General features: G+C 35.6%; 1 protein-coding gene across 2 annotated transcripts in view; it reads left to right on the top strand.

The window, feature by feature from the left end:
* The window catches only part of LOC138714900 (constitutive coactivator of PPAR-gamma-like protein 1 homolog), a 94,095-nt gene that overhangs the window by 60,105 nt on the left and 20,234 nt on the right, over positions 1 to 13,756 (top strand). For both annotated transcript variants that reach the window (XM_069847161.1, XM_069847160.1), the window contains 2 exons: positions 3,674 to 3,974; positions 7,526 to 7,815. In XM_069847161.1, the coding sequence (XP_069703262.1) occupies positions 3,674 to 3,974; positions 7,526 to 7,815 (591 nt within the window). The remainder of the gene's footprint in view (positions 1 to 3,673; positions 3,975 to 7,525; positions 7,816 to 13,756) is intronic.

The following is a 13,756-nucleotide window of genomic DNA, read 5'->3' as shown; positions in this document are numbered from 1 at the left end:
TCAGCTGCTCCCTGATGTTATTCACTGCTTTCGCCATTTAGATCACTATAATATTAAATGACCTTATGAATGAATGAATAAGCCAGTGTGTCCCGTGAAGGGCAAAGGCCTCCTAAAAGGGGTGGCGCTGAAAGCTTATTTGGTGGGCCACTCTGAGTAAGGACCTTATAGCCTATATCAATATTTTCATGTGTCATCTCGTTCTTGAGATAAGTTGACGTTAATAGCAGTGATTGAAGTCTGTAATAGTGGAACAAATATATATGGTTAATTTTCTTTTCCTATTGTTTTAATCGAATCCTAAAAAACTATTTCGAAATTTCTATTGGGAAATTTATTCAAACAGACAGTAATGTTAGTGATCTTTAGGTATGGATTGGAAAGAGGGAAGCCTGTTCAGTAATCTTTATAATATGAAACAAGTCAAAGTCAGGACAGGAGAAGAAATGTCAGAAGGAAGTGAAAAGGGAGAGGAGTACGAAAAGGATGCCCTTTTTCATCCACCCTGTTAAACATCTACTTGGAGAATTTGGTGAAGAACCGTTTTCAGAACATGGGAGGAGTGATAGTAGGAGGAAGAACAATAAAGTGCATATGGCATTGTTAGCAGAAGAGGATACAATACTGAGCAATTTGCTACTGGAGCTAAATAACAGCTATGAGCAGTATGGGATGAAGATAAATGCAAACAAGACAAAGACCATGATTATCGGAAGAAAAATAAAGAAAGTAAACATGCGAATTCAAAATGAGGCAATATAGCAAGTGGACAGCTTCAAATATTTGGGGTGTACTATAAGCAGTAACATGAGCTGCTGCCAGGAAGTCAAAATTAGGATAGCAATGGCAAAGGAAGCTTTTAATGCAGACATCTGGAAAAACAAGTAAGAAAGAGACTAATGAAGTGCTTTGTGTGGAGTGTGACATTATATGGGGCAGAAACATGGACATTACGAGGAAGTGAAGAGAAGTGACTAGAAGCATTTGAAATGCGGATGGGGAAGAATGGAGCGTGTGAAATGGACAGACAGAATAAGAAATGAAGCTGTGCTGGAAAGAGTGAGTGAAGAAAGAATGATGCTAAAACTGATCAGAAAGAGGAAAAGAAATTGGTTGGGTCCCTGTCTAAGAAGAAACTGCCTACTGAAGGAGGCACTGGAAGGAATGGTGAACGGAAAAAAGTTCAGGACAGAATATGTCAAATGATAGGTGACATTAAGATATATGGATCATATGCGGAGGCGAAGAAGAAAGCGGAAAATAGGAAAGATGGAGAATGCTGGATTTGCAGTGAAAGACTTACCCTTGGGCAGAAAACTATAAAAATGAATTTCATTAAATGTGGGTGTTGCATTAGACCAATCAGCTGCAGTTTACACTATAATTTTGTCTTAATTCCTATCAGACAGAACTTTATTTTCTCATTATTTTGCTTCAGTGAGCCAAGAGTAAAGGCTGTAGCTGCGTTTAGATTGGCAACAGGCCATGACTCTTTGGCCAAACACCTGCATAGAATTGGAATATATCAGTCGCCTAACTGCCCATTGTGCAACTCAAACCAAGCAATGGATTTGGAACACCTCAAAATCTGTGCTTCATTGGCTGACCATGATAATATCTTTGAAAAATATTGGAGTGCAGGAGGTCAAATGACTTTATTGTCAAACTCCTGGCATTAGAAAACAACAACGACAACATAATTTATTTTTTTATTTTATTGGGTTATTTTATGACGCTGTATCAACATCTAGGTTATTTAGCGTCTGAATGAAATGAAGGTGATAATGCCGGTGAAATGAGTCCGGGGTCCAGCACTGAAAGTTACCCATCATTTGCTCGTATTGGGTTGAGGGAAAACCCCGGAAAAAACCTCAACCAGGTAACTTGCCCCGACCGGGATTCGAACCCGGGCTACCTGGTTTCGCGGCCAGGCGCACTGACCATTACTCCACAGGTGTGGACACGACAACATAGTCTGAGCGCAGTTTACAATGAATGAAAGTTATAAATGAATGCATTACATTCTGTTGTTTTTAGTCCTGATTAATGCATTAGACATATAAGAGCATATTGTGTGGCTTGTTAGAACAAACTTTGTTTTTATAGATAGTTGGTTGCGATAAAACAGTGTGACAGGCATATTAAATATGAATGCTTAATTTGCTGACCTTTGCTATGAAACATGTGTATAATAGTTTTGAATACATTTGTTAGTCTGTGGGACTTTGGTAAGTTCTCCACAGTATAATGATAAATTACTGTGTTTGCCGGCATATAAGTCACTTTTTTTCTCAAAAAAATAGGTCTGAAAAACATGGAATGCTGTGAAAACTGAAACAGTGGTTAAATCATGTAAGAAGTATGGCATTAGTAATGCACTGAATGGTACAGAGAACATTTCTTGTGTGAAGACTCAGGTTCTGGTTTAGAAAAAGTTTCGAGCAACTATTTAGCTCTGGAGATGAATTTTTGGGTTTTGACGAAGGAAATTAAAAGGTATTCTTTTGTAATTAGATTAGGTAGTTGATGAAAGTAGACCTACATATTACTTTATATTTAAAACACTGTAAATTCATTATAATATTTAGGGATAAAGTTTTTTTTTTCCCTTAAAAATGTGTACAAAAGGGGGGGGGGGTGTCTGATACACCAGCAAATACAGTATTTGCTTCCACTGAAGATGTGGTTTTTTAATATCTAGTGGTTTTGTTTGTGGACCAAGATTTGTTTGAATAATGCTGTGTTGTTTTTACAAGATAGTATTGATGTATTGTTTTATGGGTCCAGAAAGTAGTCACCATTACATGGTACCAAAGCGATCATTGCTGTCATTTACAGGTGAATATATTACATACACTGAGCGAGATTGACTGTGAAATGAATGTGTAGTTTGACTGTGAAATGATGTGTACTTCTCAGTATTATGAGCCAGACTACAGAAATTTAGTTTTTGTAGTAGGTCTTTATAGAGCGTGTGTATGATATTGTTTAGTTTTAATTTACGCTTTGACTGTAATTACTAAATGACGTTTAAATTCTAAAATATTTATTTTATGTGAAAGACCCATAGATAATTTCATATAGGCTACAATAATTCAGTTACGAGTACTAGAAGTTAAGGAAGGAAAAACTTTTTTTTGCAAGTGTAACAAAATTGTCCCATAGGTTCAGAATTCAGTGAAGAAGAAAAGTAGGTAAAATTTTAATTCTGTATGCAATAATAGATTCTAGGTTTCTTTCTTTCTCTTTCATTGTGAAGAAAAGGTTTCAAATAGCTCAAATGTTATTTTTGAAGTGTACTTAGAGTGGAAAGTCACTGTTCATTGAATGTGCATTTCAAAATTGCGATGACTGAGTTATACAAGGCCACTAAGTCTCTCTATTGAAATGTAATTGGACTTCCTTTCATTTATATTATGTTATTGTTCTTTATTTGCATTGTCACTGACATACTCATGTACGGAAGATTTACTCAAATCCAAGAATAATCTGTCATTTTCGCATGTTGTTTCTTATATTTTTCTCTCATTATTAGTTTTTACTTCTATATACAGCATTCTATGAATTTGCACTTCCCCCTTCCTCCATTTTGGAGTATTGGTTCAGTGAAACGAGCCATGCATTTTATACTAAAGAATTCGGTATTTTAATCCTGCACAAAATTACATTTTAGCTTCCACTAGTGACGAGTCGAGGTGTTCAGTTGGCAGCGTTATTCATGCAAGGAGTGGAAACAGCATTGTTAGCAAATGATGCTTGTGGTGCCCCTATACCATGGCTCATGTGTTGTCCATGGTTATTCTTTGATGGAAAATTGTTCCATCACAAATTGGCAAGAACAGGAGTCGTGAAAAACCTATTGGAACTCTGTGATCACCACATTGAACATGTTGTGAAAGTAGAGCGCATGCGGAAAGCTGTTCTAGAAGGACTCAGCGTCCAGTTTGCAAGACCACCACTTCCACAGATGCCAGGTAAGTAACAAGTGATACATGGAGACTATGAGTAATGTTTTTCATAAGTTTTGTTCATTTTAATTCAATTCAATTCATTTATTGTATTCCGTAGATCTTATATTAGTATTGAAGCTTTAAGATGCAGAACAAGTCAAGGGTTATATATACAGGGTTTAATGAAAAAAGTACATCAAAACTTTAGAAACATAGTTCTCAAATGTAGAAAGTGAAAATATATTATATGAACATGAGTTCGGAAACTCTTTTATTTCCTTGTTAGACCTCTTTTCCTACAATTCTGCTTACATTGTATGATGCACAAGCTAGTTAGTATGAAATATCATCATCCCACACCAGAACAGTTTGTTTGCATGTAAGCTCTCTTGTTTACCTCATGTTAGGATGTAATTAATAATTGGTGGTGGAGATGATGTAATGTACATTCTATTTCTGTGTGTTTCCCAGAGTTTTAGTGTTGGTGTTCTGGTATGGGGTGTTGTGTACGGTTGCAAAAAAAAAAAAACCTGACTCTTAACCTCCTTATAGAGCATGATTCACATCGCAACGATTTTCAGCCTACTATTATTTGAATAGCATTACAAGAAGGTATTCTGCAACTAATGCAAAAATCACGAAATTGGTCTGAAAATAAGATCAAATTAATGCCTAAGAGTCATTATTAAACAAACACGATGCAGTACAGCAATCTTGATTATGACAATTCATCACAAGCATTCCGATAACTCTGTGATAGCATGCTTGCGTGCAGACTACAAAGTTCAGGTTTCAGATACTTCTGAGTTTCTCTTTCAAATTAGTTATGCAGGTTAATTTTGTTTACCATCATTGTTTCGCTGCACGATTTATAAATATTTAACATTAAACTTAGATCAATTTTCATAGCATCTTTTCAAATGTCTTTCTGATTACAACAGTAGAAATAAATGAATTTCAGTAACTGCCAAAGTGATCTCATGTGTACCACTATTAAAATGGTCTCATAACACTTAAAAGTCTATTAGCTTCACCTACAGTATCCCAAAGCCAAATATAAACATGCATAAGTATAATAGTCAGCTACTGGAGAAACTATTTCAATTGGCAGCAGCCCCCGGACCAGGTCATTGACATATCAGAATGGAGGTTGTGTAGCAATGGGTATGCTGCTGCTACGAGCAGGAGTTCGTGCTAACAATATAACTAATGTTACTAGCAAGTACACTCTGCTCTCTCCAGTGCAGAGCGACTTCCTTCTGCACTGTATATTAATTCAAATCCTCAAACTTCTAAGACATTTATATGTAACTCCTTCCAAATCTGACCATTGAAACAAGATATTCTCAAGACTTCTTTATACGTTTTACACTTACGCATTTTTTTACACTTTTTTTTTTCTGAATTTCTGGCAAAATTCCTATACTTTCTATATTCATTTATTTGTTGCACATTTTATGTTTATGCATTTCTTACATTTAACAATCATATTTTAAACCCCAGAAGATGCGAAACATCTTATATTATGTTCTAAATCAATTTTGCTCGAAATTAGATTTGCCGTGAAAATGTAAGAATGCAAAATTATAGCACAAATATTTGATGTTAAGTTGCGACCCACTTTGAAATTCGAAGCTGTGTATGCTTGCCTTCAACAATCTTTAAAGACACTGTTGCTGCTTTTGTAACAGTGAAATCTTTCATAACACATCATGATGCAACTAAACAAATTATGAAACAGTTACCACAATTTATGGGAACGGTTTATTCCTTAGGAGCAAGCAGTATAAAATCACTGACTTTTTTCTGTAAAATAAATGCACGTTATTAAATGAAGGACACATTGGAAGAACAAGATAAGTCAGTTTCGCAAAATTTTCTGGATTGAAGTTAGAAATGTAATATATCTACCAGCTTTGGTTCTAAGTAGCTAAAATGTCCTACAAATAATCTTACATTCTTCAAGAATGTGTTATAAATTTGAGTACTGTATTGTAGATATATAAGATGGCTTACCTGTGAAGTTATGAATTTCTTTTGTGAAAATTTTACTAAATTGACTTAACTTATTCTCTCTATATAATCTTCAAATGTTATTAAATGTCATTTCAGTTGTATGTTTTTCCTCACTTATGTGTTTTTTTTTTCAGACCATCATAAAACATATAAATGAAGTTCAACTTTATTAAAAAGTTCAGTTTTTCATTTCATGTTGCCTACATATTATGATCACAATGACCGACATGCAAACATCATCTCAAATGGTGGTTACCCATTAGTCTCTCTCTCTCTCTCTCTCTCTCTCTCTCTCTATACTTATACACCTTTTACAGTGTGATTCACTTGCTAGAGACTCCAAATGATTTATAGTGAAGTCACTTTTTAGTCTGTAATATATTTACATACTGCCTGTAATGAAAATTTGTTTAATATTATTTACTTCCTGCCTTGAACCTTGTAAAACAGCTCTCTCTCATAGATGTCAAAAGTCGTACCTTCTCTCTCCCCGGACATCAGAAGACATTTTGATCTGGAATTTCAAACTTTCAAGTTGTCCCTTCTCCAAAAAGTGTCATCACTAATGGCTGTAATCTTATGGTTTAAAGTTCCTTTGAGGATTGCAATTGCAATGCTTATTTCTGTAGAAAATTTACCTCAAGTAGATCTCACTCAAGGAAGCTTGGTGGTGTTAAATCAGGGCATTTTGTTTTGTTTTAAAACATTTTAGGATTTTCAGTAATGTAACATTGAAACTCTAAACAAAACAAACGCGTTTTTCACAGTCCTCAGAAATAGTTCTTGAATCATTATCTCAAAATAAGGTTGCAGTTTCCTTCCTCCTCATTTTTCTTGGCAACCCTTTGACATGCGAAACATGCAAGTTACTCCTTTGTGGCCTGTAGATCAGATGGTTTCCAACCTCTGAATGCTGATTGTTACAGTTTCCTAATGCCTCGAATATTGTTATTAATTTTTGAAGGTACATTTCGTACATCATCTTTGACATACTTTAAATGAGCCTGTTTGTCTTATGAACGAGCAAAACATACAATTTTTATTCATCTTTATTACGCAGTAATTAAACTAACATTAAATTAAGCATAAATTAAATCTAATTGACTGGATTAAGAAAGTAAGAGAGATCTGCTATTCAAGTTTCAAGCTTTGTGTGCAACACTTTCATTGCAGACTAAAAATACATTTTATTTTAATGTTCGGGGACTTTGGTGAGTGAATCATGCTTTATTTAGTAATAAATGATATCCGACATGAGTCCTGAATGATGAATTTAACCTGCCTCATACCTAGTGCTTCTCTCCAATTCTTCTGATATTTATTAATTCTTTCATTAGGGTGGCCAAGAAAGTCAGTAAAGGTATTTGGTTCAATAGGAGAAGATGAAGTCTTCTCATTATTTATCTATGCACCAGTATGTCTGTGATCCCAGCTTGTCAATTTGGTTAGGACATTCAAACATTCTTCAGTCAATCTGAGGGATGTTCCTAAATTATATTGTCACCCAAAATAATACAGATGTCTTGCTTCATGTTGATTGATTTGCTGTTTGTGTACAGGTACTAGGATCTCATTGTCACCTTCTAATGTTATGCCAGCGGGAGGTGCTTTAGTGACACCTCGCACTTTGCCTGTTGGTCGTGGAGGTGGAAACATGTATTCAGCTAACAGTGGTGCTGCAAGAGGAATGCTACGTCGTGCTGTACCTACTAGAGGTGGGCAGTTGGAGATCGCAGGTGTTGTGGTTGGAAGTTGGGGACCGAACTATGGCACGAGAGGTGGTATGGGTGGACCACCACATTCAGGACCCATTGCTACACCCAGAGGAGTTAGACTTGTTCCACCACAGGTAACAGAAAAATATAAACAATGTGCCGTTGGTCTGATAAAAATGACTAATGAAAAACTGAGAAATTATGACCGAGTAAGTGCAAAGTATTAAAGATTGAGAATGAGGGGAACTATGTGAGCCTCTTTTGGAATCTTGTAATATTGTATTTTAACTTCTGTTAAGGTGAAAATACTTCTGCTCCGATAATGACAGTTTAACAATTATGTGCCATGTTAGTTCATTTGTTCATTGTACTTAACACTCGTTTGAATACAACAGTCTAGATTATTTGGCCTGGATATTACCAAAGATGGCAGGATAACGGAAATTGCTGGATCATTTAAGATTATTTGAAATTGTGTTGTTGAAAATGAATTGACATGTGTAACAATATTACATAAAAGCATTTTTTGTCCTTGTAGATATTTGCAGAGTTTTGAATATTTATTTTACAGATAATTAGGTCCAAGTATATGGGTTTTATGGGACCAGAAATGTCTATTTAGATATTAGCGCCTATTTCTGCAAAAGGGTATCTGTTGGATACAAGGGGGAGAGGCATTAATCCTCCCCATTGAAGGCTTTAAGGAACCAACCTGAACAAATACCCAATGTCCCATCCCTGCCTTCCTGTGGTGCAGCTGTTAGTGAGCATAATTTTACAAGCTGAACTAAAGGGAGGGGTTACTCATCAATTAGCACTAGTCAGCTTGATGGGTTAATGACTGAATTTGGTATAATTTTCCTCTATTCAATACTTAATTCCCTCTTTACCCTTTCCTATCCAGTCCTCTGACTGAACTCTTACTTTCTTCGACCCCAATGACACTAGAGCATTTGAGGCCTAGGGGTTCATTTCACTTTCCTTCCTCCTCTTTCTACTTTTCTGTTCCTAGTGCTGACATGCTATGGCACTAAAATCGTCCTCCAGTGGCTTAAGGAGGGAAAGCTGGTGATCAAAAAGATCTCCCAGCTAGGTCCAATGGACCCGTCGACCAACAGCAGGTGTGGTCCTCCAGACATACTGGGAGTTGTGTGTGAATAAAGTAACCACCAAAACGTTAAAATATGGTGTTCACTTAAATCGGCTACAACTTGCCACAAGAAATGGATTCGGAACATTTCAAAATCTGTGCTTCAGTGGCTGACCATGATAATATCTTTGAAAAAATTGGAGTGCAAGAGGTCAAATGACTTTATTGTCAAACGCCTGGCATTAGAAAACAACAACAACATTTCTGCTTATTTTGCGTGTTTTTATTCGTCCTCTATATGAAATTCGTTGTATTTCTACACTTTTCCGCAATTTTCAAAACCGACTGTACAACAGTTACCATTATACAAAATAATCGACACCACACACTGTTTATCACCAATCTGTGAGGCATACATATAGTGGGGCCAAACCTTAGTATGTTTCGAGAGAGCCAACCTGAGGACGGATTATCAAGAAATTGCTGTTGTTGCATTCACCATGTTGAGTGCATACAATTATATTTTATGTTTATCACTGGAAAAAGACTTGTGCGAAGAAGAAAATGGTGGCTCTGCTTGATAGAGTTCTAGAGATTCTAATACATTTTCATTACTCCATTGCAATTGCTGCCAATCCTTTTGAGCTTTGGTCGAAAAACAGACACCTGGTGGAAAGCATCCAATGCTGGTGATAGTTATGGGCCCAATGCTTTATTATGTCCATCCACACGTTGGAAAATGACATTGGACCCAGCCAGTTTAACCGAAATATTGAAAGTTATATTCACGAAAACCTCGTTGATTCGATATTTTGAGAAATGTCCTAATTTCGTAACAGACAAGAAAATTATATTTGTGAAGCACGCAGCATGTAGTCCGAATAGGTAGGTACTCTCTAAAATCATTCGATTCTGTGCAATATTAATCCGATCACTATCATCATATCCCACCTCCCTCAAATCCATTTTAATATCCTCCCATCTATGTCTCAGTCTCTCCAAAGATCTTTTTCCCTCCGGCCTCCCAACTAACACTCTATATGCATTTCTGGATTCGTCCATACATGCTACATGTCCTGCCCATGTCAAATGTCTGGATTTAGTTTCATTTACAGTCTGTAAATGTTCAGTGACAAACATAAGGATTTGTATTGTATTATTTCCTTTGTTTAGAGTAAACAATGAATGTGCTTGTGTTTTTTTGTAGGTGAGCAAAGTGTAACTTTTAGAACCAAGAAGTCTGCTGTTCAATAAAATACAAAACTTAATGTATTCAGATAATGATGTAATATTCTCCAGTACAAATTCTTAGAAAAAATTTAATTGTGCATTTGTTTTTCGAATTTTTTATACAGTGTTCTCCACTTATTCTCCAGTACAAATTCTTAGAAAAAATTTAATTGTGCATTTGTTTTTCGAATTTTTTATACAGTGTTCTCCACTTATTCTCCAGTACAAATTCTTAGAAAAAATTTAATTGTGCATTTGTTTTTCGAATTTTTTATACAGCGTTCTCCACTTATTCTCCAGTACAAATTCTTAGAAAAAATTTTATTGTGCATTTGTTTTTCGAATTTTTATACAGTGTTCTCCACTTATTCTCCAGTACAAATTCTTAGAAAAAATTTTATTGTGCATTTGTTTTTCGAATTTTTTATACAGTGTTCTCCACTTATTCTCCAGTACAAATTCTTAGAAAAAATTTTATTGTGCATTTGTTTTTCGAATTTTTTATACAGTGTTCTTCGCTTGTTAAGTAATACGCTTTGTATCTGCATCTGTGGTTCACTTTACTGTTCAACATAACACAAGTGTCACTTTACATTCATTTATTTAATCTGTATTTATTTATAGTTGCTTTAACTTCCAGATAATTTGCGACTGTCTGTAGTTTAATATTGGAAATGTGCTATTATACTGTTCCTATTATTTCTTGGTAATTGAGGTCCAATCTGGCATTCACCTTTATTTAACAGAAAATTAGTTACATTCAGTTGAAAAAAATCACGGATAAACCTCGACCATATTGGTCAGTACCAGGGATCGAATCAGGGACCTCCCAAATGTGAGTCTAGCGCATTACCACTGAGCCACCTTGCTTGATTCAAGTTCATTGAAGTCCTGTCTATGAGCCATGTCTGTAAAGTGATGATTATCTGTAATTTAGTGTAGTATTTATATTGCTGGTTAAGTCACCATCTCTGCACTATTCGTCTTACAACTCTTGAATATGTCAGGTTTTTGTACATCACTGCCATATGATTAAATTTGCTGCTTTTGATCATTTCAGTAATCAAATCATTTACTTGAAATTCGAGAAATTTAAATTGAAAAAATCTGGGCCAGGTCAGGTAATCTGGATTGCTGGATATTATCTAGACTATGTATTGTTTTTATATATACGAGGGTAATCCAGGAAGTAATTAGTTTAGGCTTTAATTAGTTAAAAAAATATTTTCTTAACCAAAAACATGTCACAAATTTGAAGCTTACTTTATTTCTCCACATAATCACATCTGTTATTTAAGCATTTTTCATATGTGTCCACGAGCTTTAGAATTCCCATGTTGTAGTCATCTGCTGTCAATCCTTTAAGCCAGATGTTCACTGCATTCTTCAACTCATCACTTCCAAAACGTTTCCTGCCCAGAAACTCGTGAAAAGGTGAAAATCACTAAGAGCAAGGTCCGGACTATAGGGTTTGTGATCAAAAAGTTCCCATCGAAATTGTTCCAGCAAATCCCTGATTGCAGCAGCAGTGTGAGGGCGGGCATTGTTGTGAAGAAGCACAACTATGGGAAAGTATTCCATGCCTACGATTTTGGATTGCTCGCCATAGGGGTTTCTGGGCGGGAAATGTTTTGTAAGTGAGTACGAGTTGAAGAATGCAGTGAACAACTGGCGTAAAGGACTGGTGGCAGATGACTACAAGACAGGAATTCTAAAGCTCCTGGACAGATGTGGCAAATGCTTAAGTAACGGAGATGGTTATGTGGAGAAATAAAGTAAGCTTCATATTTGTGACATGTTTTTGGTTAATAAAATATTTTTTTAATTAATTAAAGCCAAACTCGTTACTTCCTGGACTACCCTCATAGAAGACATTTATATTAAGCACCTATATTCAGCCATTGTTTCTTTAAGGAGCATTTGGTTTGCACAAGGTGCAATAGCAACGAGAAAGTATTATCATCTTCATGAATTTCTTATTTTGAAAGAAATAGTACTTTCTACAAAAGAAATGATTTTATTATGTAAGTACCCATAGTGATTCCCAGGCATTCATATTCTTGATATTAAATTTTATTGGTTGCTATGTCTTACTGGAGTTCCTTTATTAACCATAACATGGTCTCTGACAATGGAAAAAATGTTATTGCCAGAATTGCTATATTTAGATTGCTCAAATCATAACATCTCTCTTTAGATTGAAACAGCCATGTGGCGATACTTAAGGTGTTATTAGAGAGCAACACATTATTTATGTCAGCTGTGAGCATTAAGTGTCATTTTAATAAAATAATATCATGTACTATTGTATGTTATTTCAAATAAAATGTACGATAATTGTGATGAAACACACACAAATTACTTCTCCAGATTGTACTACTGATTAAAAATACTTTGTAGGTATTTATTTGCATACCTTTGTCAGTGGCAAATCACATTTTTCCATTTTATGTCTTACAAATTCAAGTAACAGGAAAATTCATTCAATGGTTGAACCCATATCTTCAGATAGTTCAAGCATCCTTCATAAAAGTTTAATTTTTCACAGAAGTGTTTAATTTCATCTTCATGGGCGTCACTTTCCAATTGTTTGATCATGTCTTTTGCTTTAATGGAATGTTTTGTTTTTTCTCATGCACTGAAGACGAAGTCTTTTTCACACGAATTAAGAAATTGCATTGTTTTTGTATTTCATTGATGTGAGACTGAAACTTGCTCTTCACAGATTGGACATTGTACAAATACAGTTCATGGAAAGGATCTTCAAAACAACTGGGGGCTTGTGTGATAAAAAAAATAAACATTTGAATAATTGTGTAAATTGTTGTGGGAAGTGGGGGAGCCAACAAAAAAATCAGGGACTAAAAGTGTGAGCCAACAAATATGTTCCATATTGAATATAAGGATGGGCTGGACAATAGAAACAAAAACTCTGGACATTTTAGTGCTTTACCTCTCAAATGTTCAATGTTGAGCCCCACCCAGTAACTTGGTACACATCAAGCCTGTTGTCATATTCCTCCCAAGCCACATTGTAGCTTGGCATGCTTGATTGATGCGATGACTCCTGTGATGTGTACTCATAGATCAAGCATGATGTGTGGAGAAAGTGACATGTAAACTCTATCTTTAACATACCCCCACATGAAAAAATCAATGGGATTTGGGCCTGAGGAACATGGAGACCAGTGAAGTTCAGTATCATTGCAACCACCACATTTGATCCGTCTGTTACTGAGCTCACTACTGACATCGTGAAAATGTGGGTGTGAAGAATGAAACCAGGAATGTCCTGTTTCACCTGTGGCAGAAATCTTGCTGTTGCTTGCCCAGATACTGAATTCCATTGATTTCAGTGAAAAAGAGAGACCATACACTTTCATGGCTTAAAGTACAGAACAAGTTCACCATAGGGGAATCACATATGCTTCACTGCAAGGACGGGGATTTTCCAAGCCCCAAATTCTACGTTAATTATGTTTATTCACTTTACCCAAAAGATGGATGGTGGCTAAATAACCAAGTAGTTGATACAGTGTTGTTAAATATCCAACTAAAAAATGACAGTCCAGGTTACAAAAGACTTTCCTGTTCTCTATGGCAGCCATTTCGTCTCAAAATGGAACAATATTACTATGCAGCAGTGTTACCACCTGTGATGTATTAAAACAAAAAGGAAACTTTATCTGTGGGCACCGATTTTATGATCTGAGTTTTATTAAACATAACTGTAGAGATCTGTGGAATTTACGAGA

This window comes from Periplaneta americana, chromosome 15 (assembly GCF_040183065.1).
Source record: "Periplaneta americana isolate PAMFEO1 chromosome 15, P.americana_PAMFEO1_priV1, whole genome shotgun sequence".
NCBI lineage: Eukaryota > Metazoa > Arthropoda > Insecta > Blattodea > Blattidae > Periplaneta > Periplaneta americana.
The sequence above is the reverse complement of the archived record's forward strand: the minus strand, read 5'-3'. Positions and strand labels throughout refer to the sequence as shown.